The sequence below is a fragment of the Leopardus geoffroyi genome, chromosome A1 (genome assembly GCF_018350155.1).
Source record: "Leopardus geoffroyi isolate Oge1 chromosome A1, O.geoffroyi_Oge1_pat1.0, whole genome shotgun sequence".
NCBI lineage: Eukaryota > Metazoa > Chordata > Mammalia > Carnivora > Felidae > Leopardus > Leopardus geoffroyi.
In genome coordinates this window covers 87,956,982-87,983,903 of record NC_059326.1, presented here as the reverse complement: position 1 = coordinate 87,983,903, position 26,922 = coordinate 87,956,982, and the positions used below count along the sequence as shown (strand labels likewise).

The window sequence follows — 26,922 nt, the reverse complement described above, 5'->3', positions numbered from 1 at the left end:
ACTGCCTCCCTGGGGCTTCCTTTGCCCCTCCCCTAGGTCAGGGAGGTCAGTCTTGGGCGCTGGGTGGGGCCCTCATGGAGTAGATGAGGCTGCTGGAGAGCATTGCCTGGTGGAGGTGCCCTGAGGCTGTGGACAGTAGGACCTGGGGCTCTTCCTGCCTGAGCCCCTCCTGTCCTGGTCCCTGAGCTGGGCTGCAGTGGTGGCCCAGGATCTGATGCAGGAGGGAGCTAGAACCCTGCATCCTGGGGGCCTGTTTGGGCCTAGGGCTCCCCTCCACCTCGTGCGTGGTCCGCTGGGCCCAGAAAGGCCAGCACAGGGAGGACCCCTGGGGGCTCCTGTTGGGGTTCCCAGATTCCCGGAGTCTCACAAGACACCTGTAGAAGCCACCCGTCTCGAGTCAGGGCTGCTGTGGCTTTGCCATGCTGGGCAAAAGAGCTGCTGTCCCCTAGCTCTTGTCCGTGCCTATGCCATGCTTCTGTGGTGGGACCCAGACAATGGACACAGACTTGAGGTGGCAGGGAGTAGACAGGGAGGCTGGACTCTGTCCCAAAGCCCAGTTGCAGAGAGAAGGGCAGGTGGGGGCCTGGCCTGAATCTGAGGGCTACTGGACACCCCCACCCCAGGCCTGAAGGCAGGTGAGGCGGGGCCAGGCTGATGTGCAGAGGAAGGGGGGGGCAAGTAGGGAAGGCCCCTTCCCTCTCTGGGCCCTGTCCAGCCCCAGGGACAATCGGGGATTCAGACCCCAGGCCTTGGGGGGAACAATGGAGCCCTTGAAGGCCCTCCCCCCGCATTGTGCTTGGTGGTGAGAGGTGGCCCTGGGTCGGGCCCACGACTCTTCCAGGCACATGCCCTGGGAGGGCCAGTGTCCGGCCGGCTGGCAGGTGGAAGAGCTCAGGGACTCACATTTCCTGGCCTGGAAAAGGTAGGGCATTGCCCAGGGGCCCAGGTGTGGGCGGCCCTCTGGTGCAAAGCGTCAGGCACCCTGTCTGTGGGCCCAGGCTCGCTTCTCCCGACAGGGCCCGCCCTCCGTTGTGGTGGGGGAACCTGAAGCCCAGAGGGCTGTGCAGGCCAGCTGCTGAGCAGGAAGAGAAGGGGTGCTCTTCGGACATTCCCCAGCAGCTGGGGCTCCTCAGGGCGCTGGTCCCACTGGCCCACGCCAGCCAGGCAGCTGCAGTGTGTCCAGAGGCTGGGCCTTGGGCCTCAGTCTGCTCAGGAAGGCTGGGGAGGCAGACACACCCGGGTGGGTATACCTGTCCACCCAGCACACCGTTCCTGACCTGGCCTGGGGCCTCTTTCCCACAAGTCCTCACGGGTGCCTGCTAGGCGTCAGGGGCCCCAGGGGTCACCGAGGGCAGACCAGACCCCTGTTCTCCAGGAGCGGCCCCCAGTGTGCCAGAGATGTCGTGAGTGAGTCGTCTGGGCGGCCCAGGGGAGAATGGGGGAGAGGGCGGGTGGCCTGGGCAGGATGCCAGGCCAGGAGTGGCCCAGGCCTGTGGCAAGCTTATCCGGAGAGGGCAGGTGGGTGCAGCGACGGTGTAGGGCATGGGGTCTGTACAGGAGGGGCTGCAGGGGGTGTCCAGGACCTGGGAAGGGTGGCAGGAGCTGGGAAGAGGTGGGAAGGGAAGTGGAGGTACCCACCTGGCTATAGAGGGAGCGTGGCCTCCTGCCCTTGTCGGCGGTGCCTGGGAAGGTCTGGAGGGTCCCAGAGCGGGGTGCCCTTGAGGTCCTGGCCGGCTCCCCACGCCCAGGGCTCTCTCCGGGCCTCTCCGCAGCGGTGGCCCCAGAATCACCATGACTCACTCCCCAGACACAGCCCCTGTGGGATGAGGACCCCTCCCTTCCTGGGTTGCAGGGGAAGCTAATCAGAGGGGCCCTGGGTCCTGAGCAGGGAGTGTGCCCCGGGGGGGGGGGGGGAGGAGGGGAGGCACTGTTGGCCGCAGAGGAGGGCTGTCGTCAGCCTGGCTAAGCTCCCCCAGTGCATCCTGCCTCTGCTGAGCACCCATGTGGTGGGTCTGGAGGAGGGGCTTGTGTGTGTGAGCAGAGGGTGAGGTGGGTGAGTGTGCTAACGCTTGTGTGTGCACCTGTGAACACATGTGGACATCTGCATGTGGACTAGCGCTGAGTTGGATAGGAGGGCATCAGGAAGGCCCTAGGACTCTGTGAGGGTGGGGGCTTCATTCTGAGTGCACAGGGCTCCCTGGGACCCAGTCCTGTGGGCCTGTGACCCCAAGGGTGGGCTGTGGGGGTGGAACCTATAGGTGGAGTGAGGAACAGGATGGGGCATGAAGGTAGCACCTCTGGGGGCTGGAGAGGGGAGGGAGAGGGGAACCTAGGGGATGGCAAGGAAGGGAGACAGGAGGCACCTGGGTGAGGGGCTGGGGAGGGGAGACAGAGGTGGGGAGCCTGGGGGAGGGCCTGGTGAGGGGAGACAGAGAGGAGCCCGGGGGCTGACCAGTGTCCACACTGACGGGGAGGCTGTGGTACCCTTGGGAGCTGCAGGGGGGCAGATGAATGTGGCAGAGGGTCACAGGTTTGGGGACTGGGCAGCCTAGGGGTATGCAGTTTCCTCTGGGCCGGGTGGTCCAGGTGGAACCTGACTGGGGCATCGAGGACACTGGTCCAGGGGCCCAGGGAGGGACATGCAGGACAGAACCCCGTGGAACAACCACAGAGCAGACAGGGGGAGACCTTGGGTGAGTCCCACGGCTGGGTGAGGCCCTGGGCTCTGAGCTAACGCATTCAGGGCCATGCAGGTGGTCACACGAACAAGGGGCCACCCAGGGCTGGGCGTGCTTAGGAAGGGGCTAGGCTCTGGAGCCCCAAGGTCCCCAGGGAAGGGTCCCACTGCATATTCAGTGATTCTCAGCTGAGCATTCCAGCGGTGGGGGGGGGGGGTTCTGGCAGCCCCACCTCAGTGGGAGGAAGCCCCGCCTGCCCTGAGAGGGGCTCCTGGGAGGAAGCTGGGTCAGGGATGGGAAGGAAATGGCTGGGCAGGCCCTGGCCCTCAGCCCCTTGCACACCCCCTCCACTCCCAGGACCTTTGTCCAGACCCAGGGGTGACAGGAGCTTGAAGTGCAGAGCCCACCAGCCTCCTTCCGAAGTCCTCCCTTCCCCCATCCCCACTGCTGTCCCCTCCCAGATCCTGACACCCAGCCTGAACACTTGCTGATGGATCCCGCTGAGTGCGATCCCACCCACACCTGCTCTGAGGCATCTAATCTGAGCAAAGGCCCCTGCAAACCAGCACCCCTACACCCCCCAGGTGGTCACCCCTCCTTAGGGTCAGGGTCCTCCCTGGGCCTGCAGCCCTAGGAAGCCATCAGCCAAGGTCCCTGTTCCCTGCCTGCAGTCTTCAGAGACATACCTGCCAGAGGTGGGGCAGGGGGCACACCGGGAAAGGGGGCTCCCACTGATGGGGCAGGAAGGTACTGCAATGTGGTTATTTTACAGCCTCTCATCAGTGCACTGGTGTCACTACCACTGTCACTACCCTGTCATGAACATAAGTCCACGTTCTTTCTCTGTGTCCTTCTTTTGCTCTGGAGTCCACCAGGGGCACCAGAGCATTTGCCCTCCAGCTCCTCCAGCCCCCCAGGTACATGTGATTGTTTCTCAAGGGTCCCCCCAGGGTTTCGGGAGGTATGTGGTCGTCTCCCAAGCATCCCCGCAGGGTTTCAGGAAGCATCTGGTCATCTCCCAAGGGTCCCCCCAGGGTCTCAGGAGGTATGTGGTCATCTCCCAAGCGTCCCCGCAGGGTCTCAGGAGGCATCCTGAGTCTTCCAAAGGTCCCCCCAGGGTCTCAGGAGGCATGTGGTCGTCTCCCAAGGGTCCCTCCAGGGTCTCAAGAGGTATGTGGTCATCTCCCAAGCATCCCCACAGGGTCTCAGGAAGCATCTGGTCGTCTCCCAAGGGTCCCCCCAGGGTCTCAGGAGCATCTGGTCATCTCCCAAGGGTCCTCCCAGGGTCTCAGGAGGTATGTGGTCATCTCCCAAGCGTCCCCGCAGGGTCTCAAGAGTCATCTGGTCATCTCCCAAAGGACCATCCCCAGGGTCTCAGGAGGCATCTGGTCGTCTCCCAAGGGTCCCCCCAGGGTTTCGGGAGGTATGTGGTCGTCTCCCAAAGGTCCACCCGCAGGGTCTCAGGAGGTATCTGGTCATCTCCCAAAGGTCCCCTCAGGGTCTCGGGAGGTATGTGGTCGTCTCCCAAGCATCCCCGCAGGGTCTCAGGAGGCATCTGGTCATCTCCCAAAGGTCCCCTCACGGTTTCGGGAGGTACGTGGTCGTCTCCCAAGCATCCCCGCAGGGTCTCAGGAGGCATCCTGTGGTCTCCCAAAGGTCCCCCCCAGGGTCTTAGGAGGCATCTGGTCGTCTCCCAAAGGTCCTCACAGGGTCTCAGGAGGCATGTGGTTGTCTCCCAAGGGTCCCCCCAGGGTCTCGGGAGGTATGTGGTCGTCTCCCAAGCATCCCCGCAGGGTCTCAGGAAGCATCTGGTCATCTCCCAAGGGTCCCCCCAGGGTCTCAGGAGCATCTGGTTATCTCCCAAGGGTCCCCCCAGGGTCTCAGGAGGTATGTGGTCATCTCCCAAGCGTCCCTGCAGGGTCTCAAGAGTCATCTGGTCATCTCCCAAAGGTCCACCCCCAGGGTCTTAGGAGGCATCTGGTCATCTCCCAAAGGTCCCCTCACAGTCTCGGGAGGTATCTGGTTGTCTCCCAAGCATCCCCACAGGGTCTCAGGAGGCATCCTGTAGTTTCCCAAAGGTCCCTCCAGGGTCTTAGGAGGCATCTGGTCGTCTCCCAAAGGTCCTCGCAGGGTCTCAGGAGGTATCTGGTCGTCTCCCAAGGGTCCCCATCCCGGGTCTCGGGAGGTATTTGGTCGACTCCCAAGCGTCCCCGCAGGGTCTCAGGAGGCATCTGGTCGTCTCCCAAAGGTCCCCCCCTGGGTCTCAGGAGGCATGTGATCGTCACCCGTGGGCCCTCCCCCAGGATCTCAGGAGGCATCTGGTCATCTCCCAAGGGCCCTCTCCCAGGGTCTCAGGCATGTGGTCGTCTCCCGAGGGTCCCCCCGCCCAGGGTCTCAGGAGGCATGTGATCGTCTCCTGAGCTCCACCCCCCCCCCCCCCGCCAGGGTCTCAGGCACGTGGTTGATATCTGGTCATCTCTTGAGGGTCTCAGGCACGTGGTTGTCTCCTGAGGGTCACCCCCATGGTCCCTCCTGGCATGTACTTTTCTGCAGGGTCTCATGTGACATTTAGTCATCTCTTAGGGTCTCCTTAAGGTCTCGGGTGGTATTTGTCTCCTGAACGTGCCCCCAGGGTCTCAGTGGCTCGTGGCCATCAGGTCTCCTTGTCCACGCTGCCGGGTCCAGCCCTCAGTTCCCTTGTGATCACACCCCTGACTGTGTTGATGTCAGGTATCTGTAGCCGCCTCTACAACTGTTTCCTGTTGTCTCTCCATTACCTGGGTGCTTTCTGCGGAACACCAGGGCGTCTACACGTGTGCTACAAACCGGCCTCTCACTAGGGTGGGGAGTTGGGCCAGCGTCCACTGTCCGTCCCTTCTTGCGGTGCCGGCTCTCTGGAAGGGCCCTGCCGAGGAATGGGGAGCCGTGTGGCATGGGTTGTATAAACTGTGTAGAACTCCCGTCTCTTCCACTTTAATTCGTTTAGTCGTTTATATTAGTATGGACTCACACTTATTTTATAGTCTGGTTTAGACGCTAGAGTCGAATCTGTAATACTGCCTTATTCCGCTATCACCCAGATAGGTGCAGCTTCCGACACACGGCGCTCCTGCGATGTGCTTCCGGCTCCCTCACTGTGTACGTGTGCGCATGTGTGTGCGTGGCTGTGAACTCATGTGTGGGCGTGTACGTGAGCATGTGCGTGCTTGTGGGCATGAGTGTGCGCGCAGGCATGCTCCCGTGCGTGCTTTGTGCGTCGGCGTGCGCGTGTCGGTGCGTGGGCTCCCGCTTGTGGGCACCGGGGCGCACGCGTGTGCGTGCTTTGCGCATCACTGCGCGCGTGGGCGTGCGCACGTACATGTTTGTGGGCATCGGTGCGTGGGCGTGGTCACATGCATACTTTGTGCGTCAGTGTGCGCGTGTCATTGCGTGGGCTTGCGCTTGTGGGCATGGGGCGCGCGCGTGTGTGCAGTCAGTGCGTGCGTGGGCGTGCGCACCCCAACTCATCGGCTCTTTGCTCTCCCGCCCACGCACGTGCCCTGGCACCTTTCTTGTCCCCAACCTGGCACTGGTCGCTTCTCCAGGAGCACAGCGTCTTTTACGTGGGACCGTGGTGCCTGTGTTTGCTGCTATGGATGTTTGCGCATCTCCACCCTGTCAGTTGATAGGCAAGGGAATACGCGTGTGTACAAACCCTGTGCACACTCGTGCCGGTGACATTCTCTAGGGAGCCATCTGTGTCATGTTCAGCTAACACGGGTTCACAACCAGGTCTCCCACGCTAACCCACGACCACATGGGATATTCCAGCACCCCCCCTCTGCCAGTCTACAACCCCCGAGCAGTGAGAACCCTAAATCTGATGGGTGCCGCCTGTGAGTCTCTGTCCCCCTCCCAAAAGCAGCCTGCCTCCCCCAGTGCGCACGGGATGGAGGAGAGGAGCCTTGCTCCCTACAGCTCCTGCTGGCCCGATTCTCTCCTGAGCTGAGGGTCTGGAGGGCCTGCTCTGATGTGCCCTCTCTCCAGGGCAAATCTCATCTGGGGCTCTGACCCTGTGGGCTTGCTCCCCAGGGCATTGCGCCGTTCCTCACACCTCCTGCAGGGTCTGCCCCAGTGCAGAGTTAGAGCTAGTCCAAGAGTCCCCCATGCAGGCCCCTCCGCTCGGTCATGGGCGTGGTGGGCACACATACACCCGGGAATTGGCACACCCTACAGTGAGGTTCCCCCACACGCCTAGAGCTGGTTGTTAAATACCACACACCAAGGGCTCTTCCTCTTTCCACTTCTGGGGCACCTTCCTGGCAGGAAGAGAAGAGGTGGAGGCCCCTCTGCCACCCCTTTCCTGGGTTCTTGTGGGGTGGGGCTGTGGGTGTCAGCCTCCGGTGATGTGGTCCGGGGCAGGGACATATACTGGAAGAGTTGAGGTTAGAACGAACTGGGGGGGGGGGGGGCGGGGGAAGAGTCACTGCCTTAGATGGGGGTTGGAGAAGGCAGCCTCGGAGGGCTGGATGTGCATGTCTGTGTACCCGAGAGTGTGTGTGCATGTGCACCAGTGTGTTTGTTTATAATTGTGTGCAGATGTGAATGTGCACACCTAGTGCTTGTACAAATATCCGAGTGAACCTCTGTACATTTGGGTTTTAAGTTTATTTCTTTTGAGAGAGAAGGGGAGGAGCAGAGAGAGAGGGAGACAGAGGGGAGAGAGAGAGAGAGAGAGAGGAGAGAGAGCATTCAAAGCAGGCTCCATGCTGTCATGGCAGAACAGGGCTCAAACTCACGAACTGTGAGATCATGAACTGAGCGGAAATCAAGAGATGCTCTACTGACTCAGCCACCCAGGTGCCCCAAACCTCTGTGCATTTGCTTATAAGTATGTGCACACATGAGCGTGCACGTGTGTCTGTGGGTCCATGTGCCCTGCTGTATGCACATGTGTGTCTGAGTGCATGTGTGGCTGTGCATTTGAGAAGTGCGTGTGCCTGTGTGGCTCTGAGGGGCGCTGCACACAGATGTGAGGAAAGAGGGTCACTTCCCCAGGAACCCAGGCTGCCCCCTCTTCCTGCCCCCACCCACGGGGAGAGGCCCCAGCTGCATAAAGTGGAGCTTCCCCGGAGCCCCTGCCCGCCTGCCTCTGCTGCGCCATCCCACACCTGCCCACGCTGCCTCCCGTGCCCATTCCAGAGGGAGGAGACCAGAAGCATTAGGCACCCTGGGGTCTCCTGTCCCCAAACTACTCAGCAGCAGGTACTGGCCTTGGTAGTGAAGGAGGTAGGGTGGGCGGTGGGAGGTTGTAGCCCCTCCCCCCTTCCTGGAGGCGCAGGGAGGTGAACGCAGTGGCCTTCTCTTCCCCGGCACGGGCCCACCCAGGGATCAGCTGATCTGCAAGGGGGCACTGGTCTGGGACGGTGGTGAGTGGCCCCGCGGCTGTCTCCAAGTGTCACAGATGCCTTGGTGTCTGTGTGCCTCACGGACCGGTCTGTCCTGGACAGATGCCTGGCCTCACTTGTCTTCCCCAAGGGGATGTCTGGGCCAGGAGACAGCAGAGGGCAGGGTAGTGTCGGGACTAGAGAGAAAAACAGCCCAGAGGGCTGGGCAGCAGCCTGGGGCCAGCAGGTCCCTTGGGGGGGTATGAAGTGTATGGGGGTCCCCTGTACAGAGGGAGGAAGCAGGGTGTGGAGGAGGGAGGGGGGAGGGGTGCACTGCTGGGGGAAACTGGGGACAGATGGTTCTGGGCGGCCATGGGGCTCCAGGGGGTGGGTCTGGGTGATGAGGGCCAGTGGGGGGGGGGGGGGAGGGAGCTGCGGAGCCCAGATCCTGGAGGCCTCCGAGATGCTGGGAACAGGACTCCATGAGACCCTCTCCAATGACCTGCGCGCTGCCTGGGTGCGGTGAGGGCCATGGATCTGAGCTGACCCTGAGTGGGGCGGGCCTTGGTTTCCCTTTTGGCCCCATGGCCCTGTGGCTCTCAGGGCCTGGGGTGGGTGGGGTCCCCAGAGCTGGGGGAGGGGCGCGGCTTATAAGGTGCTGGGCTTTCTTGGGCGCTGGTGCTGCTGCAGGCTGGCTGGTGCCCAGTTCTGCTCACGGAGGCCCTGGCTTCTCCCGGTATCCATTCCCAGGATGCGGCTAGGACCGGGGGGTGGGCACGGCGCTCCTGGAAGGGCTAGGCAGAGTCCCAGCTCTGGGCGCCCGAGGTCCGCCCCCTCCCTATCCTCCCGCGACGCCCCCCACCGCCTGCGTGCGCCCCTCCTGGCCGACGGTCCGTCTCCCCCTGAGGTTGAGCTCTGCTCCCGCTCCGCAGGTCCCACCCCCCGCCCCTATGACCAACATGAGCTGGAGTTTCCTGACGCGACTGCTGGAGGAGATCCACAACCACTCCACGTTCGTGGGCAAAGTGTGGCTCACGGTGCTGGTGGTCTTCCGCATCGTGCTCACGGCCGTGGGCGGCGAGTCCATCTACTCCGACGAGCAGACCAAGTTCACGTGCAACACGCGCCAGCCGGGCTGCGACAACGTGTGCTACGACGCGTTCGCGCCCCTGTCCCACGTGCGTTTCTGGGTCTTCCAGATCGTCGTCATCTCCACGCCCTCCGTCATGTACTTGGGGTACGCCGTGCACCGCCTGGCCCGCGCCTCCGAGGAGGAACGCCGCCGCGCGCCCCGCCGCCGTCCGACCCGCGCGCCCCTGCCGCTGCCCCTGCCTCCCCACCCCGGCTGGCCCGACTCCGCCGGCCTGGGCGAGGAGGAGCCCATGCTGGGGGGCCTGGGCGAGGAGGACGAGGAGTCGGGGGCGCCCGAAGGCCTGGGCGAGGAGGCCGAGGCCGAGGACGCGGGCGCGGCCAAGGGCGCAGGCGGAGACGCCAAGGCGGCGGGGGCCCCGGGTCCCGCCCGGCAGCACGACGGGCGGCGGCGCATCCAGCGCGAGGGCCTGATGCGCGTGTACGTGGCCCAGCTGGTGGCGCGGGCTGCCTTCGAGGTGGCCTTCCTGGTGGGCCAGTACCTGTTGTACGGCTTCGAGGTGCGGCCTTTCTTCCCGTGCAGCCGCCAGCCCTGCCCGCACGTGGTGGACTGCTTCGTGTCTCGGCCCACCGAGAAGACCATCTTCCTGCTGGTCATGTACGTGGTCAGCTGCCTCTGCCTGCTGCTCAACCTGTGCGAGATGGCGCACCTCGGCCTGGGCAGCGCGCAGGACGCGGTGCGCGGCCGCCGGCCCCCGCCCGGCGCCCCCGGCCCCGCGCCGCGCCCGCCGCCCTGCGCGCTGCCCGCCGCGCCCACCGGCCTGGCTTGCCCGCCCGACTACAGCCTGGTGGTGCGCGCGGCCGAGCGCGCGCGCTCCCACGACCGGGACCTGGCGAGCCTGGCGCTGCAGGCGCTGCGGGACGGGCACGCGTTGGAGGACCGCGAGAGCCCGCCGTGCCCCGGCCTCCCCGCGGCCGCCCGGGGGCCCCAGCGGTCCGGCGCCCCCGCCTCCGGGTCGGGCAGCGCCACGTCGGGGGGCACGGGCCAGGGCAGGCCGGGCGCCAAGCCCAGGGCGGGCTCAGAGAAGGGCAGTGCCAGCAGCAGGGAGGGGAAGACCACCGTGTGGATCTGACGGCCCGCCCCTGAAGTGGCCCGATCCCCTGCAGGCCACGGCTGGGGCTCTGGGGGAAGGCCAGGGCGCAGGGCGAGGAGCACCACCTGCCCTCTCTTTCTCCTCCACCTGCTCCGGACCACCCGGGAGGGGCGCCAGGTTGAAGGCATCACCCGCTCAGCGTCACTGCCCCTCCCTGCCTGAGGTCTCCCCTCTGTCCAGGGGAGAAGGAGGAGGAGGGACCTGCGAAGGGTCCCCAGCTCTGATCCCTAAACCCGAAAGGGTTTATGGGACTGTGGCTGCGGGGGTGGGGGCAGTCTGAGCCTCACCTGTGTGTGTATGTGTGTGGGGGGGGGAGTCTTGGCCCTCTCCTCCCCCACCCTGCTCCCCTGATCAGCCCATGTGTGTCATGGCAGGCCCGGCGCTCGTCCATACAGCCTGCAGCAGCAAATGGGGTTCCCTCCCAAACCCCCCACCTCCATCCCCAATCCACTTCCTGTTTCCTACAGAGCTGAGAGCACTCCTAGGTCTTTCTGGTACAGAAGGGGAAACCGAGGTCTGGACTGGAAGGGAGGGACAGAAGGGGAGTTACGCATCGTCCTGTGGGAGGGCAACCCCCCCCCCCCCACAGTTCCCTCCTGTGCTGAGGCCCTGGGGTGGGCTGAAGGGACTGCACTCTCTGGAGCTTCTGTACCTCTGTGGTTCGGCCCCTCCCCCTGGGACAGACGCATGGTTCTGCAAAGAGGCTGCTAGCCTGTTGCCAGGGAGTGCTGGGACTCCGGTTTGGGCCATTCTGGGGGATGGGGATCCTGGCTTCCATCTACCCCTTCTCTGCCTTCTGTCCCCCTCCCTAATTCAGACACAGCCGCCAAAGCAAAGGAAACAAAATAAAACTAACTTTTGTTTACAACTGCGTGTTGTGTGTGCATGTGGGGCATGCACACACGTAGGTTGTGGGTGCACACATGTATGTCTACCCTGGCGCGCGCACGTGTGTGAGTGTGCCCGGGTGTGGTGTGTGTACATGTATGTGTGCGCACACGCGTGTGAGTGTGCACGTTTATGTGTATGTCTGCCATGGCCCTACTGGGACACCTGACTCAGCTCCAGTCTGGCTGGAAGAAGCAAGGCCCAGGCCAGTTGGGTGCCTTTCAGTGTTGGGTAGTGGGCGGGGCGGGGCTGGATGGGGGGCACAGCCGAACACACAGATGGTGACAACAAAGAACACAGCCTGGCGCACATACCCAGAGCCTAAGTTCAGCCTACAGTCACAGGCGCGAAAGGCAGAGTACAGTGGATGTCATTATGTGGACGCTGGTCACAGCTTGTAGCGTGAAGGGCGGAGGTGGGCACATAGGTGGGGAACCCCATCGCTCTTGACCCCAGTGGTCCCCCAGTCCCCTTCAGGCCCAGAGCACCCCTCCTGGCCTGCAAACCCTCTTTGGTGTCCCCAGACCAAACCCCGATCCCAATGTCAGCCTGCCTCTGATGACAAGAACATGCTGGGTCCCCTGGGGGAGCCCTGTCCCAGGGAGTCCCATAGAGCTATGCTAATCCAGATTCAGAGCAGAGACACACCTTGCATCTCCAAGACAGAAAGGGTCACGTGACCGGCAGTGTTGTCCTGGGGGAGTCAGAGTCTCTGTGTGTGGCTCAGACCTCCTCACAGCACGGTGACTCAAGAGTACCTGGCAAAGGCCAATGACTCTTATCAGCAGCCCCCAAGTGACACCATTTCCACTGCAGCCACAGGCCCATGGGATCCAAGAGCAACCAGGATCCTTCTGGGACCACCAGGGTTACATTTTAAGAGGTACATGTGGGATAGGATCTCTGTGGCCTCATGGAGAATGCCATCAGCCACATGGACCCTGCAAGGCTTAATCAGCTATGCCCCCTCTCCGCCATAGATGAAGCCCCCTGACCCCACGCCAGGGACTGCTCTTGGGAATTTGCGGCCACTGACCCTTCTTAAACCACAACACTACCATCCTCCTATAAATCCCCTCAAGGGTATAGCCTGTACAATTTCTATATCTCAGCCCCCCTCCCCCCGCCCACTCTCAATTGGTCTAGATACAACGTGAGGCAGTTTGGGTCATCAGGAGGAGGACTCTCCCCCAGGGCTGCTGGGGAAACTGGTTTGCTGTGGGTCAGGCTGAGTATCTGTGCCCAGTGGTTCCTGCCAACACCAGTCTAGATGTCACGGTGAAGGTGTGTTTTTAGATGAGATTAACACTGGCAATGAGCATTCTTTGGTAAGGCAGATCGCCATCCCCAGCGTGGGTGGGCCTCATCCAATCAGGTGACGGCCATAAGAGCAAAGACTGAGGTTCCTGAAGAAGCCATTTATGTCCAAAGTGCTGCTGTTGGTAATATTTGTGTCATCCTGATTGGGCCCTAGGATTCCCAGAGTGAGCATAATTCTGGGGGTGTCTTTGAGGTGATTCTGCATGATATTCACACTGAATCTTTAGACTGAGTGAAGTCCCTAGTGTGGCTGGGCCTGACCCAATCAGGTGAAGGCCTGAGTAGTGAAAGGGAACTCATTTTGCCTGAGTGGGCTGGGACATTGGTCTCCAACATGCAGACTCACTCAGGCTGGGCCGACAACCCAGCTCTCAGGCCTCCAGCCTACCCTGCAGATTTCAGACTTGCCGGCCCCATAATGACATGAGCTGGTTCCTTAAAATAAGTCCTCTCTCTCTCTCTCTCTCTCTCTCTCTCTCTCTATATATATATATATATATATATATATATATCTCCTATTGCTTCTGTTTCCCTGGAGAACCCCAGCTAATACACATCCTATCGGCCAGAGTGTGTTAACAGGGCATCCCGTTTCAAGGCTTGGGGCCTGCAGATACCACTGGGGGCCTTCAGTTTTGTGAATTTTCCATGGCCATGGTTTAGGTTCCCACTGATGCCATGCCTCACTGACGTCACACCCTCTCCACTGATGTCACTGGCTGTCCCCAGCCTCAGCGGACCTGTGCATCACCCAGGGTCCTGCCTCTGACACCCTGTCATTGCAGACACAGCCCCAATGCCACGCCTGAACCAATCCTCTGAAGGACGTGGCATATAAGCTGCTTGGGGCTGGGAACTCCCAGAGGCGGTGCTTTATGCTCACTGTGCTACTTGGACAGACCCCTCTCAGTGCGTGCCTTGGTTTCCCCATGCACCTGGCATGGCATGAGGATGAAGGGCTGAACCCAAGGCACAGAGCCCAGGCCTCCCCGCCTCACCTCACTGCGTGGTGGTGGTGGTGGGGGGGTGGTCCCTGAGCTGGGCTGGGGGGTGGCCAGAACAGGAGCAGACGGGATGGCCTTCTTGTCTCACTGTCATCCGTTTCCACGGCCGGAGCCAAATGGCCGGCTGTTCAGGGAGAGCGGAGGGCCGTGGGGGGGGGGGGGGGGGGGGCGGCTGCTTGTGTGCTCCCAGAATGGAGGCAGCTTCCTCTCTGCCTTTGGGAAGGGAGGAGACCGTGAGGGGAGAATAACAGGAAGCCACCCCTGGCCCAGTGGCAGCTGGGAAGTAGGGTCCAGGACCCCCAGGCCTGCTGGGTTCCCAGCTCTCCACCCCTCCAGGGCTCATGGCCTCAGAAGAAGCAATGGCACACAACCCAGGTCCACCAGTGCGGTTCCCTGGGAGGCTCTGCAGCCAGGCATTCCCCCCCTCCCCCGCAGCCAGGCAGACCCCAGCCACCATCCCCAACAAATGCGGAGCTGAAGGCGCAAGGCAGGGGGCACCTGAGAAGGGGCAGCCCATGTGCAAGGATCCCCATTGCCAGGCTGGCCCAGAGATCTGGGAGGGCTTCCCGGAGCAGAGGGCTTGGAGAAGTGCTAGCTGGCAGGTGCAGGCAGCCACTGGCCACGTGTGGTTCTGGGCACTTCAGTGTGGCTCTTGCGAGAAGCTGAAAGTTTCATTTAACTTGGTCTGAGTTGCTGTGCACTTGACCAGCCCTAGTGTGGGTAGTTGCTGTGCTGGACAGCGCCAAGTGGACTGCGCCAGGAAGGTCGGGACGGTTCCCGGTGGCGCCGGGCGGCAGTGCTGGTGGGAAGCAGACTCCTCTGCTGGCCAAGGGGCCAGCTGACGTGAGGCTGGAGGAACGCGCCCCCCCCCCACCCCGTGTTGTCCTGGCCGCTTCCTCTCCATCCTCCCCAAGCTGGCAGCAACGTGCCGGGTCACCTGTGGAATGCCAGGCCAGGCAGAGGAAGACCTTCTCCATGAAGGGCAAGCAGCCAGTGGCCAGCGGCCAGGGGAGCCACATACCAGGAATGGCAGGTCACAGCCAGGATGCCAGCCAGGAGGGGGACCGAGGGCCTGGGAGACACTAGGGGGCTCGGGGGGCCATCCGCATCCCTCACCATGCTGTCAGCCAGGTTTGCCAGGCCCGGCTGGGAGAGACCCAGTACCTCACAGGTTTGGGCAGCATGGCCTTGGGTAGGGCTGGACAGGACAAGGGGGAGTTGGGCAAGTAGGGGGGCTGAGCAGCCTGAGGCTCAGGGATGGGCGGGCACCCGGCATTGGCGCTCCGACCGTGTGCTGATGGGCCGTTCACGCTGAGATGGCCCATGTTACCCGTGCCCTGGGGATGCAGCAGGGAGCCACATAGGCACTCAGATCAGGTGAATCAGCAGAGTATCCAGGGCCTTAGGAGGAGGCCAGGGTGAGGGGCCAGTGCTAAGACCTGGGGTGGAAGGCCGTGGGGTCACTAACCATGGAGCCGCAACCCCTTTATAGTGGGGTGCGCTTTAGCATTCACAGTTGTTCTCACATGGTCCTCTCAGCATCCAGTCCTGAGAAGACCACCTGATCAATCCCAGGGGGATGCGCTGTGGGAGTGAGGTGTCACACAGCCACCCCACTTCCTGGATGCAGGTGTGTGGAGGGGAGGTGTCAGATATGGAGCTCTAGGGCCCCGGAAGGGGTGTGCAGATCATGTTTGTGCAAACATGCTTGTGTTTCAGGAACAGGACGCTCAAGGGGGAGTGCCCAGCAGGCTGTGGGTCTGGACTTTTGGGGAAATGCCCTGTGTGCGGACACAGACTTGGAGTGTGGTTGGGGGAATTGGTGACATGGTGGGGACGCACGGAGCTGGGCCCAAGGATGGCCCTGGAGCCCCACACTGGGGGCTGGCTCGGCCTCGCCTCCAGCCCCGTTTGCACACAGCATTGGGACTAGAGCTCAGAGAGCTCTATCAGGACAGGAAGGGCAGTGGGCAGTGGAGCCCAGACCACACAGATCCAGGGTGGGGGCAGGAAGCCAGCTTCCATCTCCCACCTTGGCTGGGGCTCTGGGGAGTGCAGGAGGATTAAGAGGCAGTTCTTATGCAGCACACAGTCTCTCAGTTTCCCCCAAAGGGGAGCAAAAACAGGACAACAGCTGATGGGGGAAACAGGGCTCAAAAGCTATGCCCCCCAAATACCCACATGCGAAGCTCTGGTCCCCCGTGTGACTGTGTCTGGAGATAGGCCCTCCGGAGGTAATTAGGGATCCCCGAGCCCTGGCCCTGCAGGAGTGGTGTCTTCTCAGAAGAGACACCAAAGGTGACAAGGCACCATGTGCATGCCCCGGAGAGAGGCCTCAGCAGACACCGGCCCTGTTCCTGGACCTCCAGCCTTCAGAGCTTTGAGAAACAGGTGTGTGTTGTATAAGCCACCCAGTGTGTGGCATCTGTTGCACAACTGATTCACACACCTAGGAAAACAGTATGGAGGTTCCTTGAAAAATTAGACACAGAATTACTGTATGAACCGGCAATTGCCCTCAGGGTACATGCCTGTGATAGTGTGATTTATAGTAAGAAATACGGACTTGGCCCTTGTCACTCTTTCCTGGCTCAGAGCTCCTAAAGCCCTTGGGTTTCCCAACTGAAGACAGCAATGAAGGTGTCATGGTGTTCATAACAAGCCCAAGTTCATGTTGTTGTGGTGACTATGGAAAGCCCCTGGGGGGGGGGCACCTGGGTGGCTCAGTCGGTTTGGCATCTGACTTCAGCTCCGGTCACGATCTCGCGGTCCGTGAGTTCGAGCGCCGTGTCGGGCTCTGGGCTGATGGCTCAGAGCCTGGAGCCTGGAGCCTGCTTCTGATTCTGTGTCTCCCTCTCTCTCTGCCCCTCCCCCGTTCATGCTCTGTCTCTCTCTGTCTCAAAAATAAATAAACGTTAAAAAAAAAAATTAAAAAAAAAAAAAAAAAAGAAAGCCCCTAGGGATTGTGGCTGGTGGCCTATGGACCCCACCGTGGGACCAGAGAGTTGGAGGCTTCAGTCCTGCCCCTGACCTCTGGGGAGGGAAGATGGAATCAATCACCAATGGGCAATGGATTAATCAATCACGTCTATACAATGAAACTGAGAGGTACGGTCTTGGGGTTGGGGGGGGGCTTCCAGGCTGGGGAGCACGTGGAGATGTGGGGAGAGTGACATGCCTGGAGAGGCATGGAAGCTTCCCACCCCTTCCCCAGTGCCTCACCCTGGGCGTCTCTTCCATCAGGCCGTCCCTGAGTCATATCCTTTTGTAATAAACCACTAATCTAGAAAGTGAAACATTTCCCTGAGTTCTCTGAGCCCCTCCAGAACATTCATCAAACCTGAGGAAGGGCCATGGGAACCTCTGATCTGTTGCCTGTGGCTCAGAGCACAGGTGTCATCTGGACTTGGGGTTGGCGCCTGAAGTGGGGGTGGTCTCGTGGGGCTGAGCCTGTGGGGTCTGACGCTGACTCCATGTGGACAGGGTCAGACTGGTGTGGCAGTCTGGTGTGGCAGACTTCCAGCTGGTGTCGCAGACTTCCCCTCAAGCACAGGGGGTGATCCTAAGTGTCAGAGAGAAGGGCAGAGTGTGAGCAGAGGACACACAGGAGCATGGTTGTGCACACAACACCCAAAGGAACTGAGAGCAGGGTCTCCGAGAGATGTGCATACATATGGCAGCAACATCTACAACACCGAAGGGGTGGAAGTAACACAGACGTCCGCAACCTGTGGGACATCCATACAACAAAATCTCACCCATCCTTCAAGAGGAAGATCGGACACCTGATACCGAACAGACGAACCTGGAGGACGTTATATGGCATCAGCCAGTCACAGCACGACACACACTGTGCGATCCTACTCATGACAGTCAGGTTCCCGGAGACAGAGGGGACTGGGGGCCCCAGGGGCTGGGGGCCAGGTAAAGGGGATTAGTGGTCGGCAGGAAGATGGCAAGTTCTGGATAGAAGTGGGGGACGGCTGTACACGATAAGCGCGCGCTGGCTGGGGCTGAACTGTGCGCTTGAGATTGCAGCGATGGAGACCCTCATCTTACATGCACGTCACCATAGTAAAGCAAGAGGAAACCTCTTGGGAGACCAGGAGCAGGGCAGGTGCGTCCTACGGAGGTGCCCAGCCAGGACAGTCAGGGGGCGGGGCGGGAGGCTGACGGATAGCGCCTGGCCCCGCCCCTCAGGCACAAGCCCCACCTCATAGCTCCGTGCCCGCCCCTCGCCGGCACAAGTCCCGCCCAGAACACTTCGTCCCCGCCCCTCTCGAAGCTCCGTCTGGCGCGCAGGCCTGCCCTTCTCCGCACAAGTCCCGCCCCGCACGTCTCGTCCCCGCGCACGCCCCGCCCCCACGTGCAGCCCCGCCCGCCGGCAGAGGCCGCTGTGGCGTCCACCCAGTTGCCAGCGCCGCCGCCCAGCCCGCCCCTTCGAGCCGCCTTACTCCTCCCTAAGATGGCGGCCGCGGCGCTGCTCCGGGGCGCGGCTCAGGGGCGCGGCAGCCGGGCCTGGCGCTGGCGGCTGCGTGCGACCCCGAAGCGCCGCCTCGCCCACGGTTCGAGCCGTCACGGCGGCGACCCCGCGGACGGAGCGGCCTGGGCCTGCTTCCCGCTGGGACAGCGCACCCTGGTGCGCGTGCGCGGGCCAGACTCCGCGCCGTTCCTCCTGGGGCTGCTGACCAATGAGCTGCCGCTTCCGGGTCCTGCGGACGGCGCTACCCCACCCCCGGCGCGGGCGGGCTACGCCCACTTTCTCAACATTCAGGGCCGCACGCTATACGACGTCATTGTCTACCGGTGAGAGCGGGCGTCTGCAGTACCTAAAGGGAGGGGGAAGGCGGAGGGGCGGGACCCGGGGCGGGACCCGGGGCGGCAGCCGGGGCGGGACCCGGGGCGGGACCCGGGGCGGCAGCCGGGGCGGCAGCCGGGGCCACACGGAGGAGGGAGGAGGGAGGAGGGGCGGGGACACCCAGGGGGAAGGAGGAGGGGCAGGCCGCCGGGGGAGGGAGGAGACTCGGCCGCACCAGGCGGAGGGAGGAGGGGCAGGCCTCTGGGGGAGGGAGGAGAGGCGGCCGCACCCGGGGGGAGGGAGGAGGGGCAGGAGCCGGGGAGGGGCCACCCGGAGGAGAGGGGGGGGAGGGGCGGGGCCATTCAGGGGAAGGGAGGATGGGCGGGATCCGGAGCGGGGCCACCCAGGGGGAGGGAGGGAGGGGCGGGAGCCGGGCCGGGGACACACAGAGGAGAGGAGAAGAGGCGGGGACACCCGGGGCCGGGGGGGGGGGGGGGGGGGGGGAAGAGAGGAGGGGCAGGCCGCCGGGGCGGGAGGAGGGCGGGGACACACCGAGGAAAGGAGAAGAGGCGGCCGCACCCAACGGGAGGGAGGAGGGGCGGGAGCGCGGGCGGGGCCGAGTCACTTAGGTGGAGAGAGAAGGGGCTGGGCTACCTAGGTGGAGGGAGGAGAGGCGGCCGCAGCCAGGGGGAAGGTCGAGGGGCAGGGGCACCCAGGGAGAGGGAAGAGGGACGGGAGCCGCGGAGGGGCAGGCCGCCTCACGGGTAGGGTGCGGATTGCTAGGGGTGACCCGGAGCCCGGGCACCTGGCGTGAACTCTCAGAGGCTGCGAAAGGATCTTCAGGGCGGGTCACTTGGGGAAGGACATGGGGGGCCTGGGCATCGAGGGGAGGACACCTGACCTGCGGCTGACTGGGCTGCTCTGGAGAGAGGGCCACCCTCCTGGGAGCCCAGCGCTGTCCAGCTTTCTGTCCCTGCCTGGTGCTCTCTGTAGTTTCTCCTTTTGGTTCATCTACTTCCTGCCTCCTGGCCTCCTGTTCTGGTTTCCCAGGCGTAACACCTTGTTCTAGGGGTAGCTTGGGATTTTTGCTTTGAAAGTGGACTTTAGTTTTTGCAGCCCATTTAAGTTCACAGCATGACCGCGGGGAAGGCACAGACTACCTCACGGCAGCGTCCCCACCTGGGGGACCCGCGTTGATGCTGCAGCACCCAGGGCCCATCCTTTCGTGGGGAGGACAAGTATGGGATGACATGGACCCATCACGTGATGGCTGTCACCACCCTCACAGCCCAGCCCCGCTGTGCCCAGAGTTATCCCTCCCTTCCCTAATCCCCGAAGCCACTGGGGGGATCCTTTTCCAGTCTTCGTGGTTTTCCTTTTCCAGAGCGCTGGGCACTTGGAGTCCCACAGTGCGCAGCCGTCTTGGATTGGCTGCTTCCACTTAGTGACATGTGGTTAAGCCATTTCTCTTTAGCGCTGAGTGATGTCGCTTGGCATGGATGGACCGCAGTCTCTTCACCCGTCACCTCGTGGAGGACGTCTTGGTTCTTCCAAGTTTGGGTGGTTGTGGGTAAGCTGCCGTAAACATCTGCGTCCAGGATTTTGTGTAAGGGCCCAGAAGCTCGACTGCTGGGTCGCACCGTGCAACAATGTTTGGTTTTTTGAGAAACCACCAAACCCTTCCATGGTGGCTGTGCGGTTTCGGGTCCCCACCAGCAAGCAATGGCTTGTTTGCAACGTGCATACTCTTTGTGGGGAGGTGCCTGTTAAGGTCTCTGGCCCATTTCTAATCGGGTTGTCTGTTTCTTGACCCTTGAACTTTTCAGTGTTCTTGTGTGTTCTGAGTGATGGCCCCTGGTCACATGTGATGTTTCAGGTCTCCTCCCCCTGCTGTCCTTGTTCCTTCTGGCGAGGCTGTGTGTGTTCCTGTCCCAGCCACACGTGTGCTGTCTGGGGAGCCTTCCTCAGGCACTGGCTGCATACAAGGTGCTCTGGGTTCCGCTACGGATGGTATCACTGGCTCTTGTGGGAAGCTCCCCAGTCTGTGTCTGCTGCTCTGCGGATCGGGTCGGTCCCCTGCTCATTTCCAGCAGGACATGCACCTCGCCTTCCCACCTCTTTCCCTTCGTGTGGATCTCAGCAGTTCCTGGGTGGTGCAGTCTGGCCTGTGTGTGCTCAGTGGAATGTGGGGCCAGGGACACCTACTTCCAGGAGCCTCCCATGTGGCTCCCATGTGGCTTCCGCTCAGTCCCCCTGCCGTGGTCTCACTCCTTGGGGCACCTCTTGGGGACCTTGGAGGGCACTATGTGCTCAGTCCCTCATGGGCACCTGGTAGGCCACTCCCCCAAGTGCCTTGGAGCACACCAGTCAGCCTGACTCAATTCCTCAGGTACAATCCTGTTCCTGCTGGCCTCCTTGTGTCCCATACCTGCCCACACCTCACACCCTGACACCTGCCACGTCCTCGAGGGACCGTATTTGTGTGATCATAGGGTAGACCCCCTGTGTTTATGGGGGTCGCAGATGACAGGGTGGTGGGTGCTGTGCAGAGAGGACATCAGACTCTTGGGTGAGGGGTTTCCTTGTGCTCTGGGCATGGGGTTAGGCAGGCCCAGGCCTCCCTTTCTGGTGTTCACACAGCCTGTGCCCTGACAGCAAGGCCAGCTGGTGAGGCCGCAGCTGTCCCCCAGCCTCCCTCTTCCTGCAGCTGCACTTGTGACCCTAGGAGGGGCAGCCATGCTTAGCAACAAGAGTGCAGGGCACGACAGACAGCGGGTGACTTTTAGAGTAAAGACATTCTCTGCAGTGTTTGGAAGGTGCTTTTTGCTAAAGACATCATTCACGGTTTATCTGATAAATTTACCTGGCAACACTGGCCCAGAGGCAGTGCCACCGGGCATCTGGGGACATTTGTGCTTGTGACTCAGGGCTGGGGGTGTTGGTGCTCCTGACATCGGATGGGTCAGGCCTGGCAAGCAACCCTGGGCACAGGTGCACCTCCTCCCCACCACCCCCTGTTCCTCAGCTGTAGCAAGTGCAGCAGACAGTCTGATTTGGGGGCACAGGGGGGCCGGGGTGCACTCTAGCTTTGTTGGTCCCCAGGGTCTGCCTGGCGCACAGTCATGGGCACAGGTGGCCAGGGAAGTGCCTGAGCCCAGAATGGGGACCTGCCTGCCTTGACCTGCCTCAGCGCCCCTGGGAACCTGGCTTCCTGGCCAGGACCCTCAGAGGCTGGTGCTCCCCCACGACCTCACATTGTGCTCAGCCCTGCCTGATTCCTCCCCTGCCATCTTTCATGTTGTCTCTGAGGGTGGTTTTTACCCGAGACTTAAAATGAAAACACAGGTGCATGTGGCAGAGAACCCTAACGGTGTGGGGCGGTTTATGGTGGGAGATACCCCTTTGCTGCTTCCTCCCAACCTGCATAGACATCCGGAGCCCCGTCCTCTGAGACAGCTTCTTTTCCTTTATGACCCTTTTGAAATAATGGTGGATTCACAGGGAGCACGGGAAGGAGCAGGGAGGCCTGTGCACTCTTGCCCCAGTCCCACAGGGCGGTGTCTTGCCTCCTGGAGTCTGGGGTCACGATCAGGGGTGGGACACGGGCCACTAACAGAGCTCATGTAGGATCCCCCCAGACTCGATGCGCCAGCACGTGTGAACACACTTGCCGGTGTCTGTGCCTTGGTCACACGTGTGGCCCCTGTGACCTCGATGAGGACAGCTGTTCCATCACCACCACTGGGTCCCCTGTCCCCTGTGCAGCACACCTGCCCTTCTCACCCCAGCTCCTCTCCTGGCTTTTTACCATTTGTCTGACCAGAGGTCAGCGACATCAGCTGGTTCCATGTACCCTCCCCCAAAAGTATACCAGCTGATGAGCTAGTCCAATCAGAACCAGGTGGCCTCTGGGGGAGAAGTTGGGGGCATCAGCTGGTAGGCTCTGGGGGAGCGGTTGGGGGCACCAGCTGGTGGGCTCTGGGGGAGGAGGGGTCTGGGACATCAGATAATAGGCTGACAAGTGGAACTGCTTGGGATTGGACTCACACATCTTGATACCCTGTGGTTCTGCCCACCTGTATCAGTGTGACCCATGGCTGCTGTTTGTGGTGGGAGTGGGGGTGGGGAATGTGGACACAATAGAGTGTGCACTGTAGGGTGAGCCCCCAGAGGTGGGACCCTAAGCAAGTCCTTGCTTTTCTTTCCTGTGGGGGTAACTGGTTTCTCCAGGGCAGCACTTAATCCTGTACTGTCTGGGGGCACCAGCTGATGGGCTCTGAGGGAGGGGCCATGGACATCAGCTGGTGGGCTCTGTGGGAGGGGTGGGGAGCACCAGCTGGTGGGCTCTGCAGGGAGGGGTGGGTGGCACCACCTGGTGGGCTCTGGGGGAGGGGTCAGGGGCACCAGCTAATGAGGTAAAGGGTAGAGGTCAGGGTCGCCTGCTGATGGGCTTTGGGGGAGGGGTCAGTGGCACCAGCTCGTGGGCTCTGGGCGAGGGGTTGGGGGTACTAGCTGGTGCCCTCTGAGAGGAGAGGTAGGGGGGCACCAGTTGTTGAATCTGGGGGAGGGGTCTGGGGCACCAATTGGTGGCTGTGGGGAAGGGTTCAGGGGCACCAGCTGGTGGACTCAGGGTAAGGGATCAATGACATCAGCTAGTGGGCTCTGGGCAAGGGGTCAGGAAGCAGCTAGTGGGCTCTGGGGGAGCAGTCCAGGACCCCAGCTGGTGGGTGTGAGTGGAAGTTTCCGGGGTCACAAGGCAATGGGGTCAACGGTAGAGATTAGGGATACTAGGTGGTGATTCTATGGGACTGGTCAGGGGTACCAGCTGATGGCTGCTAGGGGAGGGGTCAGGGGCACCAGCTGCTAGGCTCTGGGGGAGGGGTCTGGGCACCAGCTGGTGGGCTCTGAGGAGTGGGTGACGTCAGCTTGTGGGCTGTGGGGGCATGGTCAGGGGCACCAGCTGATGGATCTGAGAGGAAGGTTCTGGGGCACCAGCTAATGGGGTCAAGGGTACATGTAAGGGACACCAAGTGATGGGGTGGGATTGGGGTCACAGTAGGTGGGCTCTGGGGAAGGGGTCAGGGGCACCAACTGGTGGGCTCTGAGGGGAGAGGTGGGGGAGCACCAGTTGTTGACTCTGGGGGAGGGGTTGGGGCATCAGCTAATGGGGTCAAGGGTAGAGGTCAAAAGCACCAGCTGGTGGGCTCTGGGGGAGGGGTTGGCACCAGCTGGTGGGTTCTGGGGGAGTGGTCGGAGGGCACCAGATGATGGGATCAAGGGTAGAGGTCAGCGACATCAGCTGGTTCCATGTACCCTCCCCCAAAAGTATATCAGCTGATGAGCTAGTCCAATCAGAACCAGGTGACCTCTGGGGGAGAGGTTGGGGGCATCAGCTGGTAGGCTCTGGGGGAGCGGTTGGGGGCACCAGCTGGTGGGCTCTGGGGGAGGAGGGGTCTGGGACATCAGATAATAGGCTCTGGGGGAGGGGTTGAGGGCACCAATTGGTGGGCCCTGGGGAGGGGTCTGGGACACCAGATGATGGGCCCTGGGGGAGGGGTCGGGGGCACTAGTTGGTAGTTTCTCAGGCACGCTCATGGAAGGTGTTATCCATTCCCTTTCTGTTTCCACTGGGCTGGGGATCCTAGTCCTGTCCACATCTATGACCAGGATCTTGGTTATATACTCTTGTGGGTCCTGAACGTCTCCCATGAGGTCCCTGTACCAGTCTCTTCTCTGTGCTGCGTGTCCCATGTGGTTAGCACACCAGGTTCCAGGGTTGCTGCTGTGGCAGTGGGGGTCCAGAGTGCAGTTCGGGTGGTTGTGGGGCCCTGACAGGGTTCCAGGGCTCTCCTTGGGAAGTGGGAGGTGGCTCTGGGCAGACTGTATGTGGCCTCACAGCACATCCCCTCGGCTCTGTCCGCTGCCTGCTGTCCCACCTACCCCCCAGCCTTCCCCCCATCGTGAGTGCTGAGGGCACCCACCTCAGACCCTTGGCTTCTGTGGGCCAGAGGAGGCAGGTCCTGGTCCTGTGAGGCTGCCTGCAGCTCTCCCCCTCACGTGGAGGACCAGACCAACAGCACTGTGGTCCCTGGACCTGGGTCCCACCTGCCCAGCCACGGCCTGTCTTCCACCAAGTGGACCGCTCCCTGTGGTTCGCACCCCGGGTGGGGAGGGTCCCGCAGCAGACCTGGGGTCTGGAGCATGGTGGGTGGAGAGCGGTGGCCCCAGGCCAACCCTCAGGAGCCCCTGCCCCTACCTGCAGGCTCCTGGAGCATGAGCTCGCTGAACAGGTGCCCGCTTTCCTCCTGGAGTGTGACAGCGCGGTGCTGGGCGCCCTGCAGACACACCTGGCACTGTACAGGATCCGGCGGAAGGTCGTGGTGGAGCCGTGCCCCGAGCTGCGCGTGTGGGCTCTGCTGCCTGACCGCCCCGAGGAGGTCTGTGGGGCCGCGCCGTTGCGGGAGCAGACCAACAGAACCAGCGTCCTCACCCCCGACCCCCGGACCGCCCGCATGGGCTGGCGGCTTCTCATCCGGGATGAGGGCCTGGTGCCGGTGCCCAGAGGCCGGCTCGGAGACCCCCGGGATTATCACAGGCACCGGTACCAGCAAGGTAGGGATGGGGTGGGGCTGTGCTGGTGGGGGCGGGGGGAGGGCTCAGGCGCTGTGTCCAGTGTTGGCCCTTCTCCACGAGCCCACCATCCCCCAGCCCCCGAGGAGGCCTTAGCCCTCAGGTAGCTTCTCCCCTCCCACCCCACAGGCGTTCCTGAGGGGGTCCAGGACCTGCCCCCAGGAGTGGCCCTGCCCCTGGAGTCCAACCTGGCTTTCATGAATGGTGTCAGCTTCACTAAGGGCTGCTACATTGGCCAGGAGCTGACTGCCCGCACCCACCACATGGGCGTCATCCGCAAACGCCTGTTCCCAGTGCAGCTGTTGGGGCCTGTCCCTGAGGATGGCATCGCTCTGGGCGCCCCAGTGCTCACCGAGTCGGGTCAGGCCGCCGGCAAGTACAGGGCTGGCCAGGGGGATGTGGGCCTCGCCTTGCTGCGGGCAGAGAAGATTAAGGGCCCTCTCCACATCAGGACCTCCAACAGCGGCCAGGTGGCCCTGACTGTGTCTGTGCCGGACTGGTGGCCCACAGTCGCCAAGTAGCCAGGACGTTCCTCTGCTCCTGCAGCCCTGGGGCTGCCAGGGTGCCCTGGAGGACTCTGTCCATCTGCTGCACTCTGCAGGCTGGCCTCCTAGCTCCCAGGGCTGCAGGTGTGGCTGGCTTGTGTTTCCCGCCCACCATGCTTCCCAAAGAGGGTCCCACGGGCAGCTGTGGCTGTCATCCCTTGCTGCTCTGTGGCTGTGAGCTGCAGGAGTCCTCCTGGGGACCCAGGAGGAGGAGCCAGCCCTTCACGTGCCCCTGTGCCAAGGTGAGCTGCAGTTTCCCTCCGATGGGGAAGGACAGGGTCCCAGCTGTGTGGGTTTGGAGGTGGTTCATCTATTGGCTGAGGACAGGATGGTCCAGAGCCTTGTCCCCAGGCTGCCTGCATTCCTCTCCATCTGGGGTTGGCTGAAAGGGCAGGTGGGCCCTGGGAACTGGTGTGCCATGTGCTGGCTGTGGGACACCCTGTGAATTTCACATGGGGGCCCCACTTGTGCACCAAGGTTTCTGCTGCGCCCCTCCCCCTCCACCCCAGGAGCTGCCCTGGGGTGGGACAGCAGGGCTCTGACAAGGAGGAGCTTCTGCTTGGTATACTTGCTGCTTTTCTGAGGCGTGGCTATGTTTTCACAGCAAGAGGTTGACTTTCTTCTCTTCTTGAAACCACTGACTTGCACTGTCCCATGCAATGTGAATCTCATGGTTAGGGGTGTCCCGCGTGATGCCCCGGAGTGGCTATTAAAGTGTGATGCACAAGCAGCATGTGTGGAGCTCTGGTTTCATTTTGGGTGGAAGGTGCTGGGACTCCGTTTTGGGTAGAGCAGATACACCGAGAGCACTCCAGGTGAAGTACGCCAGCAGAGTCCCAGGAAGAGGCCTTGTTCTGGGACAGCAAGGGAGCTCCAAGTCTGCGGTGGATGGCGTGGCTTGCCTTCGTATCCACAGAGGGGAGAGGCTAACAGGAAACTGAGTTAGTGCCAGCATCTGGGCCCTCACGGGGCAATTCACTGGCAAGTATGCACTGCCCTCCCTCAGCCCCCACTGGCGGGTCTCCAGGCCAACACCCAGACCTCACATCAGGACTTTGTCTCCTGTCCAGCTGCAGACTGTGCAGCGCCCCTCTGCATGTGACCTGGGGCCTGGGAGCCAGCTTTGCACAGTGGGTGTGTGCATGTGCCCAGCACCTGTGCTGTGCTGGACGTGCTTGGGCTCCTCACAGTCCGTGGACCCACCCTCCGAGTGGGTACCTGGAGTCCCATGCCGGGAGCCGAGAGAGTAACCAGGAGGGAGGCTGGCCACTGTGGCGGAAAGCTCCAGCAGCTGCCCAGTGAGATGCTGCCTTCCAGATCATGTGTCCTCTACTGTCCTCAGGCATCCAGGTCATTGGGACCTGAGACACTCTGTTCAGTCTGAGTTCTACCTCAGGGATCATAGCCGAAAGCTGCTGTCCAAAACAAGTGTTCCTTTGCTGGACAGACC

At 62.1% G+C, this 26,922-nt stretch overlaps 2 protein-coding genes across 3 annotated transcripts; both read left to right on the top strand.

The window, feature by feature from the left end:
- The first annotated feature begins 278 nt into the window (after positions 1–278).
- On the top strand, positions 279–11,155 carry GJC2 (gap junction protein gamma 2). Of its 2 annotated transcripts, none has more exons than XM_045483614.1 (2): positions 279–922; positions 8,977–11,155. In XM_045483614.1, exon 2 carries the CDS (start codon positions 8,995–8,997, stop codon positions 10,264–10,266), a length of 1,272 nt encoding a protein of 423 aa, XP_045339570.1. In that variant the 5' UTR covers positions 279–922; positions 8,977–8,994; the 3' UTR covers positions 10,267–11,155. The 2 variants fall into 2 exon arrangements, with proteins under 2 accessions (XP_045339570.1, XP_045339564.1); XM_045483608.1 differs by lacking the exon at positions 279–922 and adding an exon at positions 7,464–7,922.
- A 6,717-nt stretch (positions 11,156–17,872) lies between these two features.
- Positions 17,873–26,202, top strand: IBA57 (iron-sulfur cluster assembly factor IBA57). Its single transcript, XM_045483593.1, has 3 exons — positions 17,873–18,305; positions 24,560–24,909; positions 25,057–26,202. Exons 1-3 carry the CDS (start codon positions 17,965–17,967, stop codon positions 25,446–25,448), a joined length of 1,083 nt encoding a protein of 360 aa, XP_045339549.1. The 5' UTR covers positions 17,873–17,964; the 3' UTR covers positions 25,449–26,202.
- The last annotated feature ends 720 nt before the right edge of the window (positions 26,203–26,922 follow it).